The 27,886-nt window shown below is 58.8% G+C and overlaps 1 protein-coding gene across 12 annotated transcripts in view; it reads right to left on the bottom strand.

Annotated features, from left to right (window-relative positions):
• Positions 1-561: 561 nt before the first annotated feature.
• Positions 562-27,886, bottom strand: part of LOC149914732 (uncharacterized) — a 30,347-nt gene continuing 3,022 nt past the window's right edge. The window contains exons 1-5 of one of the 12 annotated variants that reach the window (XR_016460282.1): positions 26,921-26,941; positions 25,391-25,433; positions 11,458-11,737; positions 1,394-1,527; positions 568-1,220 (exon numbers count right to left, since the gene is read on the bottom strand). Coding sequence is in view for 1 of the 12 variants with exons in the window: in XM_090126074.1 (XP_089982200.1) it covers positions 1,426-1,527; positions 11,458-11,737; positions 25,255-25,316 (444 nt within the window). In the remaining 11 variants the exon portion in view is untranslated. The other 11 variants (XR_016460279.1, XR_016460289.1, XR_016460283.1 and 8 more) reach the window with 11 other exon arrangements.

Here is a 27,886-nt window from a genome sequence, read left to right as displayed (position 1 = left end):
TGCATTGCATTACCCAGAGCTCCCGGAGAAATCACTTGTATTTCACGCTCCATTGAGCAGCTGCCTGTATATATTTTCTGTGTTGCACTTTTAGCATGACAAAGGAAGAGGGCCTGTGAACTCCTTGCTCTTCAGACCTCTCCGACACGTCCCCCGAGCGGAGCCCCCCTCGGTTAGCATAACAAACTGCCACGCTCCTTCAGCCGCGCTGCCCCGGCCCTCGGCGGGGTGACTGAATGCACGGCTCAATATTTGGGCGGTGGGATGCTGCTGCGGGCGCGTGCGGTGCCGATGCGATGGGTTTGGGAGAGGACAGCCCTGAGCTGCACCCACATGGAGCAGCGCTGCGTTTTGGTGCCCATCCCGAAGTGTTAAAGCTGATGGTGGGGTCCTGGGGGAGCTCGGAGCCATTTCCAGATCCAAAGCTGGGTCTGCAGCTTGGGCATCCCAACAGCAAGTGAGAACTCAGGCTCACAGACACCGGCGCTCCTGGGTTTGGAGCTGTAGGGGATGGATTTCCAGGCTCAGCTGTAAGGCAGCAGCTTGGAATTTGAGTTAAAGCCACACAGGTGGGAGCTGGGAGCTGCAGCGAGTCCTTGGGGTGGTGGCACGAGGTGGGGAGGGGTGCGAGCGGTGGGTGCTGGTGCCCCTCCCATCCCCACTGTGAGTCCCCACAGTGCCACCCCTGCCACTGGCAAAGCAGAGCTGGACCCAGTTCCCAGCACTGGACTGAGATAGAAGAGAGGGGGAGCGTGCACAGGAGAGGCACGAGGAGCTGATCCCATGGCCGTGCCCTGCAGCACAGTGGCTGTGCAGGGATGGCTGCAGTGCTGCTGGCTCCCAAAGGGGCTGGGACAGCTTCTGCAGGGCTGGGGACCCTGGGGAAGGAGGTTTGGGGTGGCTTATAGGAAAATTCCACTCCAACATCAGCAACACAAGAGAGACCGGCTGTGATACTGCTGTAGGCTTTCAACACCTTTACTATACTTGTTGTTTTTCCTTTTCACCTCCTTTTGCTGCAGGCCTTGTCCCTCGGTGCCTTGGGCTCGGTGGTAGCAGCTCTGGACCCCCAGGGTCCAGTGATGGGACAGAGTAAGTAAGCATTTACCCTGCGGACAGGAAGGGGACATGCCCAGACCCTGCCCACATTTCAGACAATGCCTGGGCTCTCCTCCAGCCCTTCTTGGCCATCCAGACCACGTGGCGTCCTCTCACATCACCTGTTAAAGGGAGAAATGGGTGTGAGCCCTCGATGGACGCTGCCAGAATCCCATCCCCAGGAGGTGACAGTGCCACCACTGCACCAACCCTCTGATCGGAGCCCATCCTGGCAGTGTGGACAAACATCACATCCCAGTGTGCAGAAAGGTGGGTGCTGCCCCCAGGTCCTCACCGAGAGCTGTGCCTTTGTTGGGTGTGCTGCAATCAGGCCATCCTGGGGAAGCACAGTGGTTTCCTCAGCTGTGTCCTCACCCCCATGGGGATCCAGCACTGTGTCTGTGGGATGCAGTCAGCAAATCCCTGTTCCTGTGGAGGGACACAGAGCATCAGCATCCCGCTTCCATCCCACACTCCTTCCCCACCGATGCATCCCTCCCTTGGTGGGACCTGAATTCGCTCCTCAGTTGCTCATCTTTGTGTTCTCCCTTCACGTTCGGCCTTCAGCTCTGCTTTATGGGGTGCTAAACCTGCACTGACAAGTGCTGCATGGCATAAATCCCTGCCAAGTGCCTGTTCCACTGCTTCACCCAGCCCCGATCCCTGATTCCTGCCTCCAATGAGGTTTTGGGGTGAGGGTTCATCCTCCCATCCATGAGGATGCTCTCTATAAACTCAGGCTGTTCCCCCCAGTCCCACCTCCAGCCCTTTTTCCAGCTCTCACAAGGCCACGTCTGTGCCTGATCTCAAAGGAGCCTTGTCTGTGGGATGCAGATGCTGCAGAGCCCCATTCTGGGGGTATTGCTCCCACTCCCTTATGGGGTTGGGATTCAATGCAGTGCCAGCTCTGCCCCAGCGCCACCCCATGTGCCCCCCACCTCCCCTGTGACAGCCCTTTGGGGTGAGACCTGATGGGGATGGGGCTGGGATGGGGCTCTCAGCAGATCCTAAATGCAGAGGGAATGAGAAGAGCCCAAACCCACTGCTCCACACAGGTGGGAACCGGGGCCCCCATCCTGTTCCCTCCTCCCCGGCTGCTCTGCCCTGGGAAAAGCCGGGCTGGGAACAGCTTGAGTGTCCGAGCAGGGAATTCATTTCAATAAATTTCCATAGGGATTAATTTTGCCCCTTCCCAGCAGCACGGCAGAGCCCAGTGCTGTGCGTGTGCATGAAAAAAGCCAGGGCTGGGGGTGGGGGGACGGGGGCATCAAGAAGCGGTGTAAATAAAGCAGGGCTGGTGAGCACTTGGAAATGAGCAGAGCGAAAGCCTGTTTTAGCTGTCAGATTTGGGAGTTTTTAAGGCTCCTTTGGGAGCACTGCAAGAACTCGCTCCCGTTGCAGCAAAATAAAAGCAGGGGACAAAGATCTCCTTTCCTCCTCCAGGAGCAAGGATGAGAGGGCCATGGTGTGGCCATCCCCTGCACCACGCTGTGATCGGTGCCAGCAGCAGCACTGCCTCTTTGCTGGGGAGGGGGGTGGATGCACTTTGCCCCTGATGCAATGCTGCTGGCACTGGGGCTGCCCGCTGAACAGCTGAGGCTCCTCTCAAGGCTCTTTTGCTATGGGATACAAAGGAAAATTCTGCAGGATTGCAAAGATTTTGATTGTGGAGAGGGAGTGGGTGCATGGTGAGAAATATCATGCTGAATTCTGCCCGTCTTTGAGAAGAGAGAAGGGGACGATGGCTGCATTCTCTCTGCTTCTTTTTAAGTGTGTTTTATTTGATGTTAATGAAGAATAGAGGTGTTTGTATGGCTGTGAATGGGGCATGTTGGCACCAGGTACCCATGCCCAGTCAGGAAGGCACCTCCCAATATCAGCACTGTGACCTGGAGGGGTCAGCTGCAGATGGAGAGCTCAGCATGGCCTTAAATATCACCAAAAGCACCAATGGCTGAGCTGCTGGGGGGGTTGTCCCCATGGAAATGCTGATACTGGGAAAGAAAACAGGAAACCCTGCATAATCCCTAGTGCTTGGACCTGAGCATCGCCCCAAACGGACCCATTCTGGGACTGGCCACCAAGGCAGGATGCTCTTCACTGAGAAATGGAAAATCCAACCTGAGTCTGCTCCCTACAAAATGCTGTGAGTGGTGGCTGGGATTTTTGAAAGCTAAAAAGCATCTTCTACGTCTGGATTTTCTGCAGGAATGATGATGATGATTTTGGAGTGAGTTGTTGCCTTTGGGAAGGAACACGAGCACCGCAGCCCCGCACGGCCCTGCAGCATTCCCAGCCCTCACACTGCCACCAGTGAGCAGCTACTGGCATTTGGGTGCGACTGAAATGGAAACCGTGACCAAATCCCAACTCTGAGCACTGGGTTTGCACTCAGGAAAAGTCCCCTCAGCCATAAGAGCTTTCCCAAGATAACAGCTCTCATCCCATCCCCGAACTCCCTGGGTTTAACCTCGGGGCCTTCTGGCAGCATCATCCCAGTGGTGCTTCACCTTGTGTGCCTTCGGGGGTATTTCTTACAATGAGAATTACAGAACCTTACAGTGGTTTGGTTGGAAGGGATGATCTCCAAAGATCGTCTGCCCCAACTGCACCTCGTTTGCTCTCATTAAAGCTTGGAGACGCCCCACAACCCTTCCCCAGCGTGGTGCTCACAGGGATGGGGCTGAGCTCCCCATCTCCTTCCTGCAGGAGCTCCCTGTGCTCAGGGCTCCATGCGCCCAGTGCAGGACAGGCACTGCCTGGTCCCGGCTCCATCCCCATGCAGGGACCTGGAGCAAGATCAGAAGAGGAGTTTGAGGCAAAGCTCAGCATCAGCGCCGAGGTTCTCCGCTCTTTGCCATGGAAACAAGCGTTGCTAAGGGATTGCCTGAAAGGGAGTAAAATATTCTAAAATCCAAGTTTGCTCGGTGGCAGGAGTGAACCTGGATGGGTTCGGCTGCGCTCGGAGCACCCCAAAGCCCTCCGTGGTCCCTCCATGGACAAACCCACAGTGAAGGCAGATTTAAACAGGGCCACCCAAAGGATCCCCAGGAGATTAAAGCACCGGTGCGTCGTCGCACGGTGCCTCAGTTTCCCCTCCTGCACGACCCCACTGGGACAGCCAGCAGCAGCCTCTCCACTTGATGTTATGGACACGGGGAAAGGGGCTTGGGGGGGGGGATAATGTGCACAGGGCCACCTCTGACCTTGACCCCCATCCTGGCCGCCCGCAGCAGCTGGGCCAGCGGCTCAATGCGCGCTTTGTCTGCGCCCACGGCCCCGCACAGCGCCGTCGCCCCATATAATATTTATGGAGCCGGTGGTCACCTTCTCCCCCGCTCTGCCGCCTGCATCTGAATAAAAGCCGTGCTCAGGATCAGGGGAATTTGGGAATTTATAGTCCAGCAAGTTGCTGCTCTTCAGCTGTTGCTTAAAAGAAATAGTTGAAAAGCAAACAGGTGGGGGAATGTCGTTGCTTCCCCCAAGTCTTGCAAAGCTGCTCTGCTCCCAACAGCAGCTTTGGGGGTGGGAAAGGCAGAAAAAAATACAATAAAATACACGTTTCTGAGTTATTTTGCTGCACTTCCCTCCAATAATTCCTCCATCTGTGAAAGCCAAAGCAGACGGGCAGAGCAGTCTGGGTGCCACCCGGGTGCCCCAAATCCTCCATCCTGGGTACAACACACAGCTGGCGCTGTGCACGAAGTGCAGCCATCGTGTGCCTGTGCCCTTTGCATTGTCCCATTTGATCCCCAAACCCCGTTCCCTGACTGCCCCAATGACAACAGACATTGGAACATCTGCCTTGAAATCCTTTTACATCAGCAAAGCGCAGCCTGTCCCAAAGGATGGGGAGAAGCAGTTGGACCTCGGCACGTCTGTGCAAACCTCTGTGTGCTCCTGGGGCTTCAGGGATATCGGGAATGCCTGCAGGGTGGATGTGTTCTGTGGGATTTTGGGAAGTGCCCTGGGAACAATTCTGTGCCAGCCATGGGATAAATGAACCAAATGGTTCCTCTTGCAACTCTGCTACCATCTCATTTGGAGCAAAGCAGAGCCCATCTCATCTCCGCTGCAGAGCGGAGCCATCTCCAGTGCCGAGGACGTTTCTGTGCTGGTTTGAAGCATCTTTCTGTTCAACAAACTGGGAGGTAATGGGCAGAAATGCTCCTGGGATGCTGCGGGTGCATGGACAAATCTCTCCTGTTGGGCTGCATGATCCCCATAACTGCACCTGGGGAAGGGTTCTCCCTCCCATGCAGGAGGTGAGTGGAGGAGGAGAGATGCTGGGGAGAGCACAGCCGTGATTTCCACATATGCTGAGCTCCTTTCCGACCAACCCCACATTGCTGCAGCCGTGTGGGGCGATGGGTTGTGCTGCAAACCCCAAACTCAGGTTGAAATGCCCAGATCGCAGCTGGCATCAACATCATTTCAGGAGAGTACTGTGACCTCTGCAGGGAAGCCAACCTCACCCATAGGGAATGGCTGCAGCCTCCATGCCTCCATCCCCAATGTACCCAAGGGATGCACCCCAGCATCACCCCTGAGTCCAGCTGGGGCAGCTCCCAGCGTATTTAAAAGAGGAAACTGCTTTATTTCCCCTCTCCTCTGCTGGCTGCATCCTGCCACCACTGCTTCCCAAGGACACAGAGCAGGGGCTGCTCCTCACTGCACCACAAAGCATCTCGTGCCATTCCCTTCCCCAGGGCTCGTTCAGGGAAATGCTGCGTGACACCGCCCCGCCAGCGCCGGGCTGGGGATGGATCTGGAGTGTCACCTCCTGCCACCACCGAGCTGCATAGACGAGAGGAGGAGGGTGGGAAAGGGAAAAAGTCCTGGGAGGCAAAAATAAACCCGTTTGGTGCAAGTGGAGCTCCAGAGCTCCTTTATGCAGAGGGGTTGCAATGCTCTCCATGCAGCGAGCTGCTGGGCAGGATGGTTCCTCCAAAAACCACGGCTTGGCCAGGTGGGTTGGACAGCAGGATGGGGTCCGGCCACCACCCTGTGCTGTCCTCATGTTCCCATCCCCATCCTCGTGTCCCCTTCTCCACCACGGACGACATCTCTGGTGCAGCACAGCCCTCCCGGGAGCGCACGACCGGAGGGCGGGCTGGAGATTGAGGGTTGTTGTAACAAGCATCATTGCCGGCTTGCTGAGCTAGGCATAATTGTTGCAAAACCGCTGCGCACATGCTGAGCTTCATAATTATCAGGCTTGTCTGCCAACCTCTCCCTTCCCCCAGCACAACGGCACAGTTGATTATGATTATGGTGGCTAATTTTGTCTGGTGCATCTTAGGCATATGGGCCCCCACCTGCTCTGAATATGCAAACGCCGCTGATTTGCTCCTCGGGCTGAGCAGGGCCGTGGGCAGGCGGGGAGGGGGAACCTGCCCACTGCTGCTGCCTGAACAAAGAAACCCACGCGGCGGCACGGGCACAAAGAGCCAACGGCACCAGGGCTGCTGGATGAATGGCAAGGTATTGTCAGTGCCCATTGTGCCTGCATAGTGCCCACTGCACCAACACAGTGCCCAGTGCACCAACACAGTGACCACTGCACCAACACAGTGCCCAATGCACCAATACGGTGACCACTGCACCAACACAGTGACCACTGCACCAACACAGTGATCCTTGCACCAACACAGTGACCACTGCACCAACACAGTGACCACTGCACCAACACAGTGACCATTGCACCAACACGCTGCCCAACACAGTGCCCAATGCACCAATATGGTGACCACTGCACCAACACAGTGCCCAGTGCACCACTACAGTGCCATTGCACCACCACATTGCCCATCACAGTGATCACTGCACCAACACAGAGCCCGTAGCACCAACACAGTGCCCATGGAACCAACACTGTGCCCATCACCGCACCCACTGCACCAACGCCGTGCCCTTCGCAGCCACACCAGCACGCTGGCTCTGATTTTCTCTCATCTAACCAAGATGGAGCATCGATGAGCAGCGAAAGCACACGGTGCGTCACACACTCACACGCACACAGCATGGTGGTGTGTGAGCACACGCCGCACACAGAAACACCCCACGGACCAACCCTGCTCTGCATCTCCCCAGGCAGCACTGTTGGGGCCGTTCTGAGCCCAATTTTGGCAGTCATGCTCATAAATGGATCCGGGCGATGGCGGAGGGCAGATGAGGTGGTCTCGTGTCTGACTCGCCAGGACCGCTGTCATGGGGCTTTGCCATGCTAATGGATAATTAGGTAGGCAGACAGACTGACAAGGACCCAGATGGATGGATGGATGCCACAAGGATCTGGTGACAGATAAATAGGCAGATGCTAATGGGCAGCGCAAACAACAGCTTAGACTCCTGCTAATTCCCACTGTAATTTTTAAGCTCTCTCCAACCTCCCCCTTTTTTCCCCTCTCTCCCCCTGGTGCTGAGCCCTTCCCGGCACATCCATCACTGATTTTTTTTTTGCACAGAAGTAGCATAAATGGTTACGGGAGCTCAGAGGGATAATGAGGAGCACTGAGCCCAGGTGGGCACTGTGCCTGGGGATCCTCAGCCACGACCAAACCCATGGCCAGAGCTGGGACTGGAGCAGCTCCACGTCACCTTCTGTCTCTTCACACCTCCTGGATGCTGATTTTATTTAAGTTGCGGTTGCTTTAAATTAAAAAAAAAAAAGAGAGAGAGAGAGAAAGAAAAAGAGAAGGAAGAAAGGATGGAAGGAGGGAAAAGAGGAAGGGAGGAAGGAAGGGGGGAAGGGAGAAAAGAAAGGGGGAAGGGAGGGCGGAAGGAAGGAAGGAAGGAAGGAAGGAAGGAAGGAAGGAAGGAAGGAAGGAAGGAAGGAAGGAAGGAAGGAAGGAAGGAAGGAAAGAAGGAAGGAAGGAAGGAACAGAAGAAAAAGAAAAAAGAAAGAGGAAAAGGAAGAAAGAAAAAGAAAGAGTGAAAAAGAAATAGAGAAGGAAAGAAAGAAAAAAAAATAAAGAGGAAGGAAGGTAGAAAAGAAAGGTTTGTCTCTATTCTCTCACCACGGGAATGGGAAGGAAATTGTGAATGGAGGGGAGGAGGCCAAGGTGGCGTAGAGCCGCAGACACGCGGCCAAGCAGCAGCCGAGACAAAAGAAAACGTCTTCGCTTGTTTTGCTGTGCCGCGGGGAATCCACGTGGCATTGCGGGAAGGCGGGGAGAGCGGGATGGGGAGAAAATCCTGCAGGAAGGCTTCGTGTGGTGTGGGAGGCACAGCCCCACTGCCTTCAGTGCCCATCCCATCCGCCAGCGGCTCTGCTGGGAGTCAAGGGGGTCGGCAGCGAGGCCATGGGGATGCTGCCCAACTTTGGGTTATCCCAGCGTGGCGGGGACCCTGCTGTCACCACTGCCACCCCCAGCCCCACTGCACTCTGTCCTCACTCCCCCTTTCCCACCTCTCCTCAATCTGCCTCCCATCCAGCAGCCCTCTGGTATTTCCCCTCTGCGCTCGGCGTTATCTGTCCCACGGTTATCTCCATCGCTGCCTTTCCTCTCCTGTTTGTCAGCTTTCCCTTTTCTATCCCCCTCCCTCATTCCCCACTTGTTTTCCCTCTCTCTGCTTTATAGGAGGGCTCTGCAGAGCGGTGGATGAACACCCTGAGGCTTGTGCCCGCGTTCACACAGATGAGAAATGCAGCCCAGGAGATGCCACCAGCACTTGGGCAAGAAAGACACCGGCACCATCCCAGTGCCATGGGGTTAGGATGGGGCAGAGCCTGCAACTCAGTACCCACTGGCATCCTGAGCTCCCCTCTGGGGCCGGCAGCGAGAAAACCCATTTCTCCCTTATTTCTCCCAAACTCAGCCCTGAGGAAATGCGGAGGACGGGCGCCTGTCCCTGCACGCAGCAGCTGGCGCGGGTGGCTCGGGGCCACTCAGGTGGCCGCATCCCGCTATGTAGGTCAGGGCCGGGGGGGCGCGGGGGCTCCAGCCCGGGGCCGCCCCTCCCGTGGGCAGCGGTGCCAGCTTGGATTAAACCCCTGGATGCTCCCAGCGAGCGGGAGGGCGGTGCGATGCTGCAGCCACCGAACCGCTCCCGGGGGCGAAGAGATGAAAAGTCGGAGCATAGCCTCAAATAGATGAGTTTTGCCCCATCTCTGCGTCCTGACCCTTCTACATAAACGAAGGAGTCCTAACGAGCAGCAGCGGTGGGCTGCAATCTGAGCAGCCTGGGCTCACATTGTGCACTGCACGTATATATACACATACAATGCGCGTGTGCAGGATGGCACCCCGTATCTATACATATAACACATATATACATGTGTAATCTTGCTTTTTTTCTTGTTTCAGATGGGAAGCAGACTGCCAACACAATTAAAAGTTTCACCAAAAGTGACCCCGTTCCGAAGATCCCTATTTTTAAGAGCTGCCCATCCAAGTTTACTCATTCAGAAAGCGCCCAGAGGCATCTCTGAGCTCCTGCGGGTTTTCCCCATTTCTTTCTTTTCCTTCCTGAGCAAGAAAAAGAGAAGAAAAAAATATATTTTTTCCTTATGGAGATGAATATCTGTAGAAAAATATTCCTGGGATTTTTTTCCCTGCTCAGATCCCTGCGTGCTGTATTCCCATCTTGGCACCATCACCCGGCTTGGAAGCTGTGTGCAGGGCTGCAAGCAAGGAACACAGTGATGGGAAAACCTTTAATTCTCAGTTTTAAAAAATAATAATAATTTCCTGGATGCAGACATCGGGGGCACATTCCATTTTCTATTATTTTTCCTTTTAAGCACAAAATACGGGGCGGAAATCCCCACGCACAGCAGTTGGGTATCAGCAGCACCTCACGGCCCAGAGCCAACGCGTGGAGAAGAAAAACCACTCGAGAGCACCTTCAGGATCTGAAGGGCTCAAAACACAGCCCAGCACTGGGGGAATGGATTTAGGAACAATTTCCCACCGCACCCATCAGACACTGAAACCCCAAAGCGACGCATGGCCCGCTTTTGGGCTGCCATCCCTACGCGACCTCGGGGATTTTTGGGGAGGGATGCGCAGCCGTCGCGCTCGACCCATAGGGACGGACAGACGGATGGAGTCCCAAGGACAGACAGAACCCTGAGAACGGGGTGGCGAGGGCACATCCTGGCGGCGGCATTTCATTAGGATGCACGAGCGGTGCTGTGGGTGCACCAGCGGAGGGGGAAGGGTTAAGGGGCGGCGGGAGAGAGGGGCGAGAAGAAAGCCCGAAGAAAAGAAGGGACCTCGTAGCACCGGCGGGCTTGATGGCTTAATTACCATATTCAAATCTAATTAATTCCCCTTTGCATAAAAAGGCCACGGCGGGCGTGGGACCAGCCTTGCAGATGGCGTCTCATGCTCAGCACCATTTTGGGGCCGCCGGCCATCTTAGAGCGAGGCGGAGGGCGGTTCGCCCGCGGCGCCGAGCAGCTGCTGGGGGCACCGCCGGGCACGGGGACGGCACCGAGGGGCCCCGGCCACCCCCACCCCATCACTGCCAGCGGGATGGAGAGAAGGGGCACTGGAATAAAGGGCTGGAGGAAAAAGGGATGGGAGGGGGGGCAGAGCTGCGATGGCGTGACGAGGTGGGCAGAGTGCTTGGGGTCCGGCGGTGCCGGCGGATGTGGGTTTCGCCACCCCGTGCACATCTCCCTGCCCCAAATGCAGCTTTTAGAGAGGCAAAACGAGGGATAACACCGCTCACCCCCTCAACGTGCAGCTGGGGGTGAACAGAAGGGAGCACCCAAATCCCGCAATGGAGATGAGGGAGAAGAAACCACTCTGGGAGTGTGGGTGACCCGCAGTGCCTGCGCCATGCAGCCCTGGGGAAGGTGTGAGTTGTTTTCCTGCTGCCACGGACAGCTCTGCTGTCACGTGCAAAGCACTGAGCTGCAGGGGCTGCAGGCTTTTCCCTTGACTAATTCACAGGGATGCTCAATGGCTGCACTCCTTCCCATCTCCATCCTCATCCTCATCCCCATCTCCATCCCCATCCTCTGCACGGATTTAAATGATACCCTAAAACAAGCACCCAGAGGAGATGGGAGGTGCTCATGTCACTGAATCCAGTGTCTGCCAGCAGGAAAATGGGCACAGGGGGGTGGAAAGGAGCAGAATGGGGGGTACTGGGGGAAGATGCAATCCTGGCTGGGGGAAAGCAAGAGGAGATGGAGGGAGAGTCCTTGTTATGCTGTTTGGTCACAGAAAATGATGTTTTGAGTCACAGAGAGAAGATTTAAGGTGTACATTAAAAAGGAAATAGGGAGAAAACAATGTTAACCAGAAGCTGTTACCGATGACACAGCCCTTTGGTGCAATTTTCAAAGAGGATTTTTAAATAAAAAGGAAGACGCAAGAAATAAAGAAGGAAACCCAAACTTACCACATCCAGGAGGCTCTGGAGCATCCCTGGTGGAGTATGGGTACTGTCCCAGGACTGAGTCACACTGGGGTGCAGCTGCACCTCCCCTCCCCTGGAGCCATGTACAGATTTGTGGCTGCAAACCCACAGCACCAGGTCCTGGCAGGGCACATCTCCCCCCGGATTCTGAGGGTGCTGCCATGGGGTTGTCTCTCCGCTGTCCCCGCTGCTCCCTGTCCCCCGTTGCCTGCGGTGGCTGCTGCTGGATGGGGCTGATGGGAGCGACGCGGGGATTTCTCCTCTGCAAACAGAACAACAAGATGAGCAATGCATGAGGTGCTGCCTGGCTGCCTGCATCGCTGCAGGAGCTGGAAGCACCGTTTCCCTTCGAGTTACCTCACAAGGAAAGAAACGGTGAGGTCAGACAGAGGGGACAGATTGCTGCTCGCCCTGTGCTGACAGCCTGGGGTCCCCAGGACCCTGCTGCTCCAAGCCAGGGCTGTCACTGAGTGTGGGATATGGGGCACCATGGCCACCTCCAGCCCGCAGCCAGCACAAAGCCATCCCACACAGCCGTGAGCCGTCTTTGAGATCCTTTATAATCCAAACCATCCTATGATTCCATCATTCTTTGCCCACCAAAATGTTCCTCCCGGGATATGGTGGCAGAGCAGAGGTGGGATGCAGCTCGTTGCTTGGGGACCAGCTTCCATTTGGCCTCTGCACCATGGGTTGTGGGAGCATCGATCTGCTCCATCAACGTCCCAGTCACATCCGGACTGAGACAAACCTTTCCCTTTGGATGTGCCAGTGATGAGACGCCTCGTCCTGCCCAAATCAGCACATTTATGCCCCCAAAATCCCTTCTCTATGTTGGGCACAGAGGACTTCAACCCTCTCTGTCCCCACTCCACCCACAGGTGACACCTTTGGGGCCATTTCCTTCGCTCCCCACCATCCAGCCCATCCAACACCCCTTTGGCCAACCATCCCCTGTAGTGCCCAACGGGATTCTACGACCCCAAAAACAGAGAATGGCGGCTTTCCCCACCCAGGGGAGCGGCTCGGGCTCTGCTCCAGACAGGAGGCAGGAGCCCGGTGGGGGTGGCGGGGGGGGGGACAGGGGGCCGGGGACGCCCAAGGCGACGAAGGCTCAGACACAATGCTGCCATTCACGGGGCCGCGCCGTGGGTCCCGGCCCTTCCTGCCCAGACACAATAGGGGCGGCCCCGCGCGCCACTTGTGTGCATTGTGCGCCGGCAGCCCCCCCCCCCCCAGCCCCTCCTTTCTGTCCCCCATCGGATAATGGATCCGCTTTGTGTGCTCGGCTGGACAAGGACTTTGTTTCGGAGAAAGAAACTGTGTTTGTCTGTCAGAAGAGATCGGCCAAGAAAGGGATGGGGAGGAGCGGCCGGCAGCGTCCCTCGCTGCTCCCCGCAGCATTGGCCTTGCGCAGCCCCGGCGCCCGCAGCCGCCCGTCCCATCAGCGTTTGGGGAGGGGTCCCCACCGAGACGTTCACACGACGCATTCCGAGCACCTGTCCCACCTTGCAAACCCGGCGAGCATCCTCCAACCCAAATCATCAACCTCAGAGCCGCAAAGAGGGTTTGCACCTCCCGCGCACCCCCGGCAGCCCCCAGCGCCGTTCCTCAGGATGGGCTCAGCCCAACCTCCGTGGGATGATTGCTCCTGCTGCACTGCTCTGTGCCAGCGTCGCGGGATGCGAGCCCAGCCCCATCATCACAGCCACAAAGCACAGGGTTAACCTGGCTCTCATTGGGGCATCCCCAGTCAGGTCCGTTTTACCCCGTTTTCACGCTGATGTCCCCACGTGCAGCACCTCGGAGTGAAGGCAGCCCCGGCTCCGTTCCTTAGGCTGCAGGCGGGAGCTGAGAACACGGCTTATTTCCTGTTCAACCAATTCAGGAAACTGTTCTCATCGATCCTATCAGTTGGGATAGTTTCAGTAATTGCTGAAATTCTGTTTTTCGAAAGAATACATGGCACAAACACCAAAAGTGGAGTTTTTGCACCCTCCCTTCCCTCCCAGATTTTTGCCTGGATATTCATCAGAGAGGAACAAACCTGGGATACGACACTGGGAAATTCCAAATCCCAGGAATGGGCTCATCCCACCCGTGCTCCATCAGGAACTGAGTGCTGTGGCACTGCTGGCTCAGCCCCAGTATCCCAGCACAATCGGAGATCCCCATCCTGTGCCCACTGGCACCCCAACCCCCACCCATGGGTGACATTTTGGGGTGATAGCAGCAATGGGGCTGCCCTCAATGAGCTGAATGCAGCATCTCAGCAGCATCCTTCTTCCCTGCTCTATTCTGCTGTTGGATCGGCGGGTATTTGGGGTCCTGATGGTGCCATGGAGTTCTCTGAACCCACAAAATGGGCACCACAGGACCAGGGAAAGCGGCTGGCCGGGCACGATGATTATGGTGGCCTGGGGAGTAATTATCTCATTGGGCAACTAATACCCTTTCAGCAGGAGCGGGGTGGGGAAGTATTGTTCGGGCTTAGGGATTACATCAACCAGGCTGGAGCAGACAATGTGCTCCCCCTGGGAAGAGGCAGCTCAGCCCCAGGGGGAGAGGAGGGAGGCAAGGGCTGAAGCTGTCTCAATTAGTGAGTGGCCAGCGAGGAAGAGGGTGGTGGGAGCGCATGGGGGGGACGTGGGGAGTTTGGAGAGACAGAGCATCCTTAACCCTTCGTGCTCCTCCCGAGGGGATGCGGTCCTTCAGCCCTGTGGGTAGAAGGAGAAGCTGGGAGGGCTGGTCACATCCCCGCTGTGTCACAGTGCTTTTCTCCCATTTTCTCCCTGCTGTTCCCACTGGCAGCACAGCGCCATGCCCTGCCCGCCTCGGCGCACATCAGCACCGTGTTGGCGACTTCGCCGAGGGGCTGGGAAGCAATCTGACAGCTGGAGCCACCCGTGGGGCCAGGCCGTGTGCAGGACACATCTCCATCTCATCCCCATCCCCATCCCCATCTCATCCCCATCTCATCCCCATCTCATCCCCATCTCCATCCTCATCGCCGCATCCGCAAGCAGCAGCGCTGCAACAACCCCATTCTCCCACCATGTGCCACATCTTCCTGGCACCCCCAAAACCACCAACCCCATCTCCATGCCCACCCCGCGAGGCCACTGTGCTCTCGCTGCTGTGGGGTTGGGGTTATTTTTGGCTGCCTTGATGCTAAATCAGGCGTGAGGTCGGAGTCCCGGCGGCAGCGACCGCGCCAGGTTAGCGGCGGAGCGAGGGGCCGTCTCCACCTGGCCCTCGCCATCCATGGGGTGATTAAACACGGGGCTCCCAGCTGCCATACATTTTTAAATAAATGAATAATACATCGCGGGGTGATAAATAAATAACGGCCATACATTTGAACTTAGCCTCTGAGAAAATCCTTTTAGTTCAAAAGGACCGGGGCGCTTGGAAAGGGGAGTCCATGCATTTTGAATGGGGCTGCCATCAAGTGTCAGGGCTTGGCAAGGAAGATGAGGGGGGAGGGATGAAACCAGCTCGGATGCAAAGGGGGGAGATGGGGATGGGGTCCTTGGGCATTGCCACAGGAGGCTCTGGAGGGAGTGGGCAGCAATGGTGGCAGAAAGGACTGGCACATATGTCCTTCCCCATCCATCCCAGGGAGAGAAGGAGGATGGAGGGTGCCTGGAGGCAATGCGCAGCCCCAAGAAAGGCACAGGGCTGGTCCCCATAACCCTGGCTGCATGAAGGAGGAGTCCCTTTTTAGCAAAGCAAAGGCAGCATTTGCTTAGCAGTGGCCCTATAAAGGGGTGGATGGCCCTGGGTGGAGGCCCAAGCAAATACAAGGGGATTAGAGAAGGGAAAGGTGAGATGGAGGGGAGGAGGATGTGCAAGGAAAACTGCTGCTGGGTGCAGGGCATCACTGAGCACTCTGAACAGGGGGGAATGGCGCGGCAGAGGAGGTTGTGAGCTGGATGGGGGAACCACATTGTCCTGTCTGGGGCAGAAATTAACAGCACGGTGGAGCTGGTGGGGCTGGGAGTTGCTGTGAGGCTGCACCATGCCTGTGCATGGGCGGCTGAAGGCACACAGTGACCCTAACGAGTGTCCCTGCTACACACAGCCGTGCATCTGCTCGTCTCTGCCATGCACACGTATGTCCTAGTCATGCTCAACCATACAGATGCATGCCCTGGCCATGCACAACCATGCACACATATCCTGGCCATGCCCGTGCACATCCCTTCTGTGCACACACATGGGGGATGGAAACAGGGCCCAGCTGCCCAGGCAGCACTTGTTCCTTTGCCCTTTGCAGTGCCTGAGAGCTGCAGAGCAACTTTAATTCTTTGCACAAACCGCTCCCACTCTCTTGCATCGCTAAGTGGGTATTGATTTATTAGGCTGTAATTTAAGGAAGAATGTTTTAATATGAACTCACACACCAAGCCCAGACACGAGAATAAACAAGGGCTGATTTATTCCATGCCCATCTCTGTGAGGATGCCGGGCACTGCGGGGCTAGGGAGGACAGGGGCTGCAACCAACCCTGCATAGGAAACCCGGTGTGAGCATCCCCTTCTCCCCATGAGAGCTGCGGAGCAGCCTGAGACGCACCAACGCTGCATCCTAGGGATGGGTGCCCGAAACGAGAAGGGATGGGGGACGCACTCAACCTGCAGCACCGGGATGGAAGCACAGAATGGGAAGGGAAGACAGCAGAGAGGGCAGAGCGCAGCCAGCACGGGGATGCTGCACGTGCCCCGCCAGGTCCCATCTGCAGGACGCATTCCTGTGAGCTGTCCCCGCACGGCCGCGCAGCAGCTGCCGGCCAGATCCAGCGGCGACGGCGGCTCGGGCTCCTCTTGACCTTGCCGGTCAGGTGCTGGGGGGACCGCGGAGCCGCAGCCGTCGTGGGGCCGTGGGGAGGGTTTAATGCAGCAGGGACCATAATGGGGCCGGCTGGGGGAGCGAGCGGGAGGAGAAATTAGTGTCAGTGTGCGCGCCTTAAACAAACCTGCGCCGGGGTGACGTGAATGAGGGCACAGCCTGTGTATATATTAGTGATGGGATCTGACCTCGCTGGGAGGGCTCCTTCCCTCGCTCCGCTCCTCTGGGCGTGGGAAAAAGGCCTGGGCTCTTTTCACAGCTGTTCTCGCTGCTGCACTGAGCTAATGGAGGGGCTGCCCGGCTCCCTCCTCCCCCTCCGCCTTTTCAGTTATTCAGCAAAACCCCCCTTTCACAGTCCCTTAAAAACACACCTCATTGTTCCTGCCTGGTTTGCATTGAAATGCCGCTCGCGCCCGTCTCCCGGAGCAGCGGCCCGGCCGGCGAGCTGCGCTGCGGGGCAGCCGTGTGTGTGCACACACGTGTGTGAGCCAAGCTGGCTGTGTGCGTGTGTGCGCACACGTGTGTGCGAGCCAGGCTGGGTGTTTGTGTGTGTGTGCACACAGCTGTGTCCGGCGCTCTGCAGCTCACGTGGGATTTCTTCCCCACAGAAGATGGGGAGGTGAGAAACCTGCAGAACCCAAAGCAGCTTTTCCCATTTTCCCATCCCGGGATCGGGGCGGCTGCGGTACCCCCAACCCTTTCTCCCCTTTAATTGTATGCAATTTTGACATGAAAGATGAGCCGAAAGCCACACTTCCCTCGTGTACAAATTCCCTTTTTTCCCCACCAAAACCAGAGGCTCTGCATGAGCAGGTGGAGATGCGACCTGCTGCTCCAGGAGCAAATCCTCTGCGCTCAGTCCCCATCTCCACCTCATGCACAAAGCAATGGCAGTCCCCGGGTGGGACTTCCAGGGGAGGAGTTGGTTTTGGTGGACGCTGTACATTGATTTCCCTATAACACAGAGCCAGAAAATTATCCCCAAACTCCATGGAAAGCCAAGATGTACAGAAAACAACAAACAGGAACGCTCCTCGCCTGGCTTCATGGGGAACTGGGGCTGAGGAAGTCGGAGCTCAGCTCCAAATGGAACTATGGGGACCACAGGGTTGTGCTCAAAGGGATGCGTTCATCCCCATCCCCAGCACACACGCAGCCCCACCTGCCCTCACGACAGCTCCTCGTTCACCGAGGCCCAGCCCCAGAATTAGCACCAGGTTTGTGCTTTCCATTAAAAATGAATACATACATTCCCGGTGGCTGCGGAGAACAGCAGAACGCCATCCCCAAAGGCTCACAACCAGGAGGCGGATGCGGCGTGAGCCACCGGTATGATTTTTTGAAGCGACTGTGATTTTTTTTTTTAAGCTAATCTGCTCCTGTCCTGGGGGGGCTGAGCTGGTGGCGGTGGCAGCGTGACGGACGGGGACAGCATCCTCCGGGCCGCCCGCGTTTCCCGCTGACCTTTCCCCGCTGCTCTGATAGATACTTTCTGACAAAAGCGGGGACGTCGCACACCTTCCGCCCTTGTTCCGTGCCTGGCGCGGGGACATCGCCACTAGCGAGTCCCTGTCACCGGCTATTAGGGGAGAAGGTCTCCACCACCGCCGCGCTCTTTCCGCATCAGTGCCAGGCTGGGGGTGCCCCCGGCCCCGGGACGCAGCGCACGTGCCCGCCTTGGTGGTTTATAAATGCAAATCTGTTTAACAGCCACACGCGCGTTTGTTATCTCCGAGGATGAGCCCGAGCTCTTTGAAGTCAACATATGTATGTGATTATGCACATATGTGCGTGACCTACATTCGGGGCTGTGGCACTTTCCCCCCGTCCCCGCACCCGCGCCGCTCCCTTTCCACCATTGCCGTTTCCCCACTCGGGTTTGACTTCTCCACCCAGCGCAGCCATGGAGTTTCCATAGAAACATGAAGATATTAAACTGTAAATAATAATTTCTCCATAAGGAAAAAAAAAAAAAAAAAAAAAAAAAAAAAAAAAAAAGCAGGGGGAGGTGGGGGGAAAGAGAAAGGAAAGGCAGTGCGCACGGCATCGGTACAGGGTGGGCACTGGGGCCACCATTGGGGAGAAGGCAAAGCTCTGGTTGGGATCGCGGTACCCTGAGCTCACACCCATGGGTGGGGGTCCCCAGTACGTGCCCTACATGCTGGGTGCTGCTGCATTGCTCCCTCCAACATTGCTAGCTCTGGGCTGAGGGCTTCAGTCCAACCCTGCTGCGTATCAGAGGTGGCCTGGACATCATTGTGGCTTTGGGTGAACGAATGGAAAATGGAACTCTCCTAGTGCAGTGACACACACCTGACTGGGAGGAACGCTTTTCATTTCCTCCCGCTCAAGAGTACACTGTTGTCGGGGGCTTTTTGCCTTTCTGTCTGTTTAAGTGATACTCTCCTTTACCATAAATGACATTTTTTCTCCCCTCACTCATTGCTACCGAATGCAAAGCGGAGTTGGAAAACCACCACTCCATGAGCAGAGGGAATGTGGCACACAGGGATGGGTTTGGCACCTCCGGGCACCCACGTGTGGCACCGGGGTGGCTGCAAACGCAGCTCCCACCTCCTGTCCCCAATTAACACCCCCCAGCTGATTATGGCATGGATGGGGGTATTCCCAGCGCTCCACCCTCGCCGTGCTGAGCCCTGTTGGATGCTCAGAGCAGCTTCCCTGATGGCGTTGGGGACGAGGGGACCGCAGCCAAGTCAGGGGTCTGGGATTATCTGCAGCATAACATTCCCTGGGAATAAGATTGCGGCTTAGGGCCTAATGGAAAAGAGGAGAGAGATGGGATTAAAAGGGAAATAATGACTATTTCTTTAGTGAAGGCAGGGAAATGAGAAGGGGATTAGCATCCTCTTTACCAGCAGACCCCAATCCCGCTGGGCGGTCCTGGACTCAACGCCCACACTCAGCATTGTGCCCAGGCACTGCTCCCATGGGTGACATCGGGACGAGCACCCACACTGCCACCCCTGTGACCACCCCTGCCCCCATTTTGCAAATATTGGCCCCCGCGGGTTTTTTTTTTTTTTTTTTCCCTCTCCCTGCAAATTCACCGGGAAAAAAATCATAAAATATTCTACAAGGAATAAAACACTGAAAATTAAAACTTCACTTGCCGAGGCACAAGCCTGAGAATAAACCTGAAAGGCTCCTTTCTCTCGCCTTCGGTTGCACACACCGTGCTTTGCAATTGGCTGCTTTCCTGGAATAGATTCAGTTGCTATGATACCAAGTTTGCTTTTAACGAACCCCAGAAAATTAATGGCATTCAGCAGATAAGTCCTTAAAGTGGAACCTATTTTAAGAAATTCTTTCTGAATGGTTTACAAGCAGTCAGGAGGGAAGAGAAAGCTTCCCGAGGGCGGCAGAGCCCGCGCTCTCCCCCTTGCTCCCAGCTGGGATTTGGGGTTTGGGGTGTTGTTTTGGGATGCTCATTGGTCCTGGACCCGGGGAGGCAACGGGCAGTGCCCCGCATCCTCCGTGCGCATCCTCACGCTGCGTTGCTTCGCTCTCTCCTGGCTGTCCCCACGCGGCCTCACCGCTGCCACGACCGCGCAGCCGCCTCTGCTGATGCTACAGAGCCGCGGGCAGATCCCTGCTGCCACCCGGCACGTGAGGCTGTGGGATGAGGGGAATGGTGTTCCTGCAGACCCTGCGCTCCCTCAGAGGAGCTCTGGCCACATACAGCAGAAGGGCTGAGGGGTGGCATTGGCTGGTGGATGGGGCGGGTGGGGCCCCACAAACCAGTTTGAGGCCAATGAGGGGCTCATCCTGGTGTCCCCATTGAAATATGGGGGATTCCAAATGCAGGATCAACCCTGTGATCCCACAGCAAAGGCATCGCGCTCCCATCCCCGTGCCATGCTGCCCAGTGCCTCCAGTGCCATTGTGGGTTGGGGACACGGAGCTGAAATCCCACTGCTCATCCGCTCTGCTACAGTGAGTGGAGAGAACCAGGGAGCATCCCTGCTTTATCCCACACCCTTTGGGCTTCAGGTCTGTGGCCTCCCTACCCAGAGCAATGATCAAAAGGGGTCAGCCCGTGGCATCCCTACATGCTGGAGAAGGATGGTTGCTGAGACCCTGCAGCACAAGCCCCCTGCCCCTCTTGCCAACCAAACCAAACAAAAGAGCTATTGAAGAGCAGAAAGCTCATCTCACAGTCCAAAATTCTCCCCGCTCCGATCTCCCTGCAGACCCCAGCAACATCAGTGGGAAGAGGAGGTGCGATCGCATGCAGAAGCAAAACTGCAGCCGGGGTGAATGGGGCAGGGAGAGCCCACAGAGCAGGCATGGCGGGTTACAGTTTTGGCACCAGGAGCCAATGCTCACCCCCTTCCCTCCTCTCTGCTGGGGAGGAGATGCACCAAGCAGCAGAGCAGCTTGCGGGCCATGGAGGTGCCCCCAGAACCACCGCCCCATGCCGTGCCCACCTCCCGCGGGCATCAGCACGTGCAACGACCCATCGCAGTTCCATGACTGCAGCCGTGTCCATCAGCAGAGCTCTGCCCAAAGAACTGGGAGGGATGGAGCTCAGCACACAAACACCAGCGCCGGAGGGGAGGCCAGAGAGAGGCCCCCAAACCCACCTCACAGAACAAAGCTGCTCCATCTCTGCAGGCACAGAATAACTGACGAGCAGCGATGATTTATTTCCCTTCCCCGGTAGATAAACCGGCCTCGGAAACGGGTTTGCACTAAATTACAATTTGCATGCGGTAATATTTTTAAGCAACTTTCTTTCTACTTCGTTACAAACAGGGTTTCTCTGGGGGTTATTGCTGAGCTGGCCCCATTTCATTTATCTCCAGTACACCGGGTACCACTGAGCTTAATTGTCGATGTGGAAATTAAAACTGCTGCGGAAAAAAAAAAAAATAATAATAATAATAATAAAATAAGTGGTGCCGGATTTGACGCTAGCCTGAGGAGCACCAGGTTTGAGTAGAAATAATCACCCAGGCACGGTCAGTGGCTCTGGGCCTCCATAAAAATGATTAAAGACAAAACCCTGCGGAATGCCCACTCCACCGCCGCGGCGCGCTCGGCTCCGCTCTCCCCGTGAAGGTGCCACAGTGGAGGGCAGGGATTTACCCGGAGAATAGCGAGTGGGTTTTTACATTCGGTTCTCTAGCTTTATGATATCACATACACTCATACAGCTAGATAACCAAAGAGAAAAACCAACCCAAGGTCTTTAAGATCCGGGCTCGGCCGTGCCCGGGTGCAGCGGCCCCATTGGAGCCCCCCACGGCAGCCGCCGTCCCCCATCCCCACATCGTGAGGAACGAAGAAACACCAGTGGTTTTCGTGGTGCAATGCACGGCCCCGGCGCTCCCCAGTGCCCAACTGAGTGCTCCGAACAACGCCTGCACCCAAAGGGCCGCGCGAATACCCAGAATGCGCTCAGCCCCGCGGCCATCGCAGGGCACAGCGCTCAGCCCTGAGCCATCCCCCAGCTGCTGCCAGCACCCAGCGACCCTGCAGCCCCCTGTTCTTCCCCAGACCCACCCCGGAGCCCGTTCCCACTTTGAAATTACTGTAAATTACTGGTGGGGAACTGCTGAGTCATGAGAGCTGCTGGTGAGGGGATGGACCCGGCAGAAAGGGCCCTGCGGGGTTCCCACCGCATCTCTGCTCTGCCCTCCTCTTCCTCTTCTTCCTCTCTCTGCAGCCGGGCCCCACTCACTGCCCCGGAATGGACCCCGTGAACGAAGGGAACTGGAGCCTGCACTGCTGGGGGGGAGGCTCACACCCATGGGGGACCCCCACATTGCATCCTCGGGAGCCGTTTTGGGGGGCACTTTGCATTTCCTGGGGTTCCGGGTAACCGATAGCCCAAAGGGGGGTATCAGCGTGCCGGGAGGCTCTGTCCTCTCAGTTCTGCCTCTCCCGCAAATGCGACCCAAAGGGACCCCGCACCGAGAGGCAGTGGGGCGGCCCCGGTGGGCTTCGCTCACGGAGTGCGGAGCTGCCTCGGCCGAAGGGTTCCGGCCGTGATTGGTGGGAGTCCGGAGACACCGCTGTACCAGGTCGCAGAGGAGCAAAGCTCCCCCCGGACAGAAAGAGGACCGCGGAAAGAAAGAGGAATTCCCCGGGAAGGGGAACCGGAGAGGGGAGCGGGGAAGGGAGTGGGGAGCGGGTACCTGAGAGCCCCGCTGGGGCCGGTGCTGCCCGCGGTCTCCGTCGGCTGGAAATCTCGGCGTCCTTCCCGTGCTGGCAAGGTGGGGAGGAGGCTGAAAGCCCCCGCCTGGTGCCGTTGCGGGTCCCGGCCCCGCTGTCGGAGCCTCCGGGACCTGCCTCTAAAGTTGAGGCAGAGCCAGCGGCGGAGGGAGGGCGGGGAAGGGCGGGAGGAGGGACGGGGCGGCCGGCGGGGACAAAGCCCGGGCGGTGGGGCTGGGACAGCCCGGGCGTGGGGCCGGGGCAGGGGTCACCCCCCGGGGGCAGGGCCATTCGCCACGGCCGCCGTTTCCCCCGGGGGCCGGTCCGTCTGCTCGCCCCCCTTCCCCACCGCCCCCTTCCCGGTCGCAGCCGGCCCGCCCCGTCGGGGAGGCGGCGGTGCCCCGGGGCTAACCCCGCTCGGGCCGAGCTGCGACGGGGCCGCCCCTCCCCGGGCGTTAAACCCGACGGGGAAGGGCCGGGGCGGGGAAAGAGCCGTGAAGGGGGAGGAGGAGGGGGCGGCCGGACCCTCCCGTCGGGGCTATGCTCCAATTGCAAAGGGGAAAATTGGCGGCAGCTCGGAAGCAAAAGCAGGCACGACCCTCGGGCCGGGGAGTAACAGGACCTCCCCCCCGCGACGGACCCGAGCCCGGCTCTGCCCCCCTGGCCCAGTTGGGTCGCCCGGCGCCCGGGACAAAGCGGTGCTGCGGCTCGGTTGGGAGCGGAGAAGAGCCCAGTTCGCGGGGCCGAGGTTCGGCTCCACGTCCCCACCCTGCGGCCACCCGGGGCTGACCCTGCCCGGAGCAGAATACCCGCTCCGCTCTCCTGGCACGGCGCGGCAGCTCCTAGGGCCGGCCCGGGGTCAGCGTCCCTTCGAAGGAGCCCGAGGCGCGTTGCACGGACACAACCACGACCCGCATATGAGAGCACCGAGTTGCCCGGGCACCGCTGCTGCATACCCACAGCCCCGTGCACAACCAGCTGCACTCCCAGCCCTGAACACGAGCTGCTGCACACGCCCCGGTGCACACAAACACTTGTGCACGCCCGACTTGATGCACGCCCAGCTTTGCACACGCACCCGTGGACGCCCGCTGGTACACACGTACACACGCTCAAGAAAACCTGGCTTCTCCCCAGCCTTCCCCGCACTCCCACAGCTTTGTCCCACCTCGGCGGCATCCACAACATTCCGCGGCCGCTGCATCACGCCTGGCTCCGGAGAAACGGTGGAAAACGAAACCACCGCACGGCCCGGGCACAGCACCGGCTCCGCCAACCGCCGGGCACGGCCCCGACCCCGCTTCTCTCCTCCGCCTCCCCGGGGCCGGGCCCAGCGCAGGGCCGGGGCCGTGGGTGCAGGCACCGCCGGGCCGGGGCTGGGTACTGCCCACAGCACTCCGTGTTTTGGAGAGGCAGGAGAGAGCCAAAGGTGCACCAACCCGTCCTGACCCCTCTGTCCACACTTCCCTTGTACATACACAGAAAAATTATATCTACATCGGGATGTGTAGCACATATATCAATATCTGTGTCAGAAGGCGCGGGGAGCAGCGCACGGCGGCGGCTCACGGAGATGCCAACCCGCAGTTCACCGGGAGGAGCGGGGCTTTGTGCCTCGCACGGCGGAGCTCCGGCCCCGGGAGCCCGGCGGGGAACGGAAGGAGATCCGGGCGGCACCGGGCACCGGCCCCGCCGCTCTCCGTGGTGCTGAACGGCCGCGGCGGAGGCCCCGGCGCCGCGCGGTGCTGGTGCCTCCTCGGTCCTTCGCTGTTGAAACCGACACCGGTTCACGATTAGGATTAGGATTACTAATGATTCTCGTTATCATCGCCGCCTTTCCCGTCTCTCGGGTGCGCGGCGGCACGGCGAACCGTTCCGAGCGGGAGACGGTGCCACCGAGGCAGCCGGTTGCCGAATTAACGGATCGTCCCCCCCGGCACGGCCGCGGTTCTCCCGTGGGCTCGTACCGCGTGTGGGCACGGACACACCGAGCCGGGGCCATTCACTTCACCACCACCGGGCTCCGAAACGCCGCCACTGCCGAGATTGGGGTCTCGGCCCCACTGCCATCCCCACCGCCCGGGTTCTCACCTCTGAAAAGCTCCTTCCCGAAATGGCAAAATACCCCACAACGACTGCGGCCCCAAAAGCTTCGCCGAGGGAACGAACGGGAACCACGGAGCGTCCCCGCGGCTCCGGGAGCGGTTTCGGTTCTGGAAGGGCCGCACCGGGCACCGGCAGGGCCAGGGCTCAGCCTCCCCCGTTCCTCCGCCGCCCGCGGGCCCGGAGCCGCCGCGCAGGGCTAGGGGGAACCGCAGCGGCTCGGTTCGGCCTCGCCAGTGCCCGGCCCCGTTCCCTTCCGCTCCGCACCCCCGAGGGGAGGCTCGGCAGAGCCGGGGCGGTCGCTCCACGCGTGTTCGAGACGCGAGGTGGGCACGGGGCCCTCCCGGCTCCGCTCCATCCCACCACTTACCGATCACTCGCCCTTCTCCATTCCTCACTCGGCGGCCGCGGGCACCGGAACCGGCCCCGGCGCCTTTCGTCCCCTTTTCTAACCCTCGCCTACACTCTCGTGTGCATCAAATACCTTCACTACAGCAGCCATGTTGAGCTCCGGTGCGAGCACGGCGCTCGCCGCAGGAGCCGCCTAGGCGGGATGCAGCGCGGCTCGGCTCGGCCCGGCCCGGCCCGGTCCGGCCTCTCCCGCAGCCCCGCTCCGCCCCGCAGCCCGGTAACTTGCAGCCGTACCGGTAACGCCAAGGCCGGCGGCCGCGGGTGGGTCGCGCTGCCCGCTCCGTCCCGTCCCGCATCACCGCTGCCCTTCGGGGTGCGGGCTCTGCCCCGGCGCTGCGCTGAGAGAGGAGATGGGAGAACCGCAAATTACCTCCTGGTAGGGCGGGCGGGTCCTGCGCTGCAGCCGAGCTCACCTGGGAGGGAGAGAGAGAGAGAAAAGCGAATCCGTGAGGCGAAGCGGAGAGCGCGACGGCTCCAACTTGGAGCAACTTTGCCGGCAGCGGGGGTGGTGCCGGAGCCCCCCCGTAGCACCGAGCTCTTCCCCGGGCACCCGGAGCCGTTCTCCCGTCCTGTCGGCGAGCAGAGCTCGGGGTGCCGTGCCCCGAAACGGCTGTGCCGGGACGCGGCCTCCGCGGCCGCAGAGATACGCGCAGCCCCGCGTCTGTCTGTCTGTCCGCCCTCCGTCTGCCCGTCCGTGCCGAGCAGCGGCAGCGCAGGGCCTGCAGCCCCGGGGGCACCGGGCACCGCACCGCCCCCCGCGCCCGCTCCCCCCGCACCGCGGGCACCGAAGCTGCGCGGCTCCGCGGAACCGTCAGCAGCCGCCGCTCCCCTCCCGGCCCGCGCCCCTCGGAAACGGATTTTCACTTGGTTTTCTTCCCTTTATTTGTGGTTTTTTTTTTTTTTTTTTTTTCTTCCTCTCAGAAATATATATATATATATATATATTTTCCTTTTTCTTTTCCCGCCCCCTTTTTTTTTTTTTTTTTTTTTTTTGTTTATTCCGCTGTTGTCGCTGGGAATTATTTGCATTTAAAACACAACGACTCGTTCCCCGCACGTCGCTTCGCGGATCAATTGAGGCCGCACTGCCGCCGGGGGGGTGGTAGGGACGGAACCCAGGAACGGGGAGCCCGGAGCTCCGGCCCAACCCTCCCCGATCGGCCGCTGATATCGATGTGTGCGGGAACTACGGATGTAACAGCGGCTCGAAGTGGTTTTATTTCTGCAGCCGCTGTCACCCGAAGATGTGGTGGCAACAAAGACTGCGAGGCTATTTGACGCTCGTCTTTTTGGCCTGCTCCCGTGCGGAAATATTCCCCTTAAGCCCTGAACGCTTTGCACGGATCGGTCTCTCTGAAAGCAATAATATCGCGCTCCAGAAAGTGCTTTAAAAAAAAAAAAAATAGAAATGAAGGAAAGAAGAAAAGAAAAAAAATCTGGTTTTCTATTTATCCTCGCGGCGCTCCTGAGCCCGTCGGAGGAACGCGCGGCACCGCGGGGTCTCACACGGCTCGGCTCGGGCTGAGCGCTTTCCCCGCAGCCGCGGAGATTTCCGCGATCGGGGAACAACGGAGCACGGAAATCCCCGCGGTGATCGCTCGGGCAGAGCCGGGCGCTTCAGCACGACAGCAGCCCGCTTACTTTTCTTTTGATAGGAAACAACAAAAAATAGATGTACGGATGTTTTTCCTTTTTCCAATAGAAGCCCGATTCAGTCCCGGCCCTTCTGGTCGGGGTTTCCCCGCCGTCTATGCTCGCAGCGCGGACCGCCTTCAGGCATTGCTTCGGGGTTCCCCAACCACCGCCCGGCGCGGCTCCGGCCCCCCCCGGCCCCACTGCCCTTCCCCGAAGCCCCCGAAATTGCTGCGGACGTCGCAACCGCGCTCCGGCAGCCCCTTACCTCGGGCGGCGGGCAGGGCAGCGCCGTCCGGGCAGCCCGGGGCTATAAACCCCGGGTGGCTTTTGTGAGTTTGCCGGAGTTTCCCCCGGCTGTCCCCTTTTGTGTCCCATTGCCATCTCGAGGCCCTGATTAATTAATTTCACACTGGAGCCCGGGAGAAAATTTTCCCACAAACAAGTGGCCGGGGAGACGTGGAGCCCCAAAGAAAAGGAGTCAACATCAAGTTCAACAGCATGCGGGAAGGCGATTTCCATCACAATCGCGTCTGAGCGGCCCGGGCGGGGGGCGGCGGGCGGCGGCCCCCGCGCCCCCTCCGCGCCCCCTCCGCGCGTTCCCAGGCTCCGAACAATCGCGCTCTGTTTGCCTCGCACATGCCGGCGTTTGGGCACGGAGGCTGCCTTGTGATAACAGAAATAATGAGGGGGGCTCGGGGAGGGGGGCAGGCCGGCGGGGGGGTGGGGATGGGAGGGCTGGGGGGGGAGTTGGAGGAGGGTGGAGAAAAAGGAAGAGGAGAGCGAGCGGAGGGCCGCGCACCTGGGCTGCCCGGTACCGACCTGTTGAGCCCCGCCGGTGCCCTCGGCGGCGTTGGCGGCACAAACCGGGACGGGCTCGGCCCTAAAAGCCGGGATGGGTCGGGGCGGGCCCCGGGGGGGGACTTTCCCCAAGTTTGGTGCCACCCCCCCCCACCAGCCACGCGTTTTCCCACAGCCCCGGGGGAGCGGGGCCCGGGGTGGCCGAGGCGGTGGTGGACGTGTCCTGCAACCCAAGCAGCTCCGCTCCGCCGGGCATTGTCCCCACGGAGCCCGTGGCCATTGTTCCCGGCGCTGCGGGAGCCGGAGGGAGGGCAGCTTTCCACGCCTCGTCCCCGTCCCCCCCCCCCCCCCCCCCGCGCCTTCGCCCCCACCTCGACACTCGCACACCGGACTGGCGGGACCGCAGCCTCTAAGCCGGAGGAAAAAAAAGCAA

Source organism: Phasianus colchicus, chromosome 28 (genome assembly GCF_987193195.1).
Source record: "Phasianus colchicus chromosome 28, bPhaCol1.hap1.1, whole genome shotgun sequence".
NCBI lineage: Eukaryota > Metazoa > Chordata > Aves > Galliformes > Phasianidae > Phasianus > Phasianus colchicus.
Note: the sequence above shows the minus strand (reverse complement) of the source record. Positions and strands in the feature narration are given on the sequence as shown.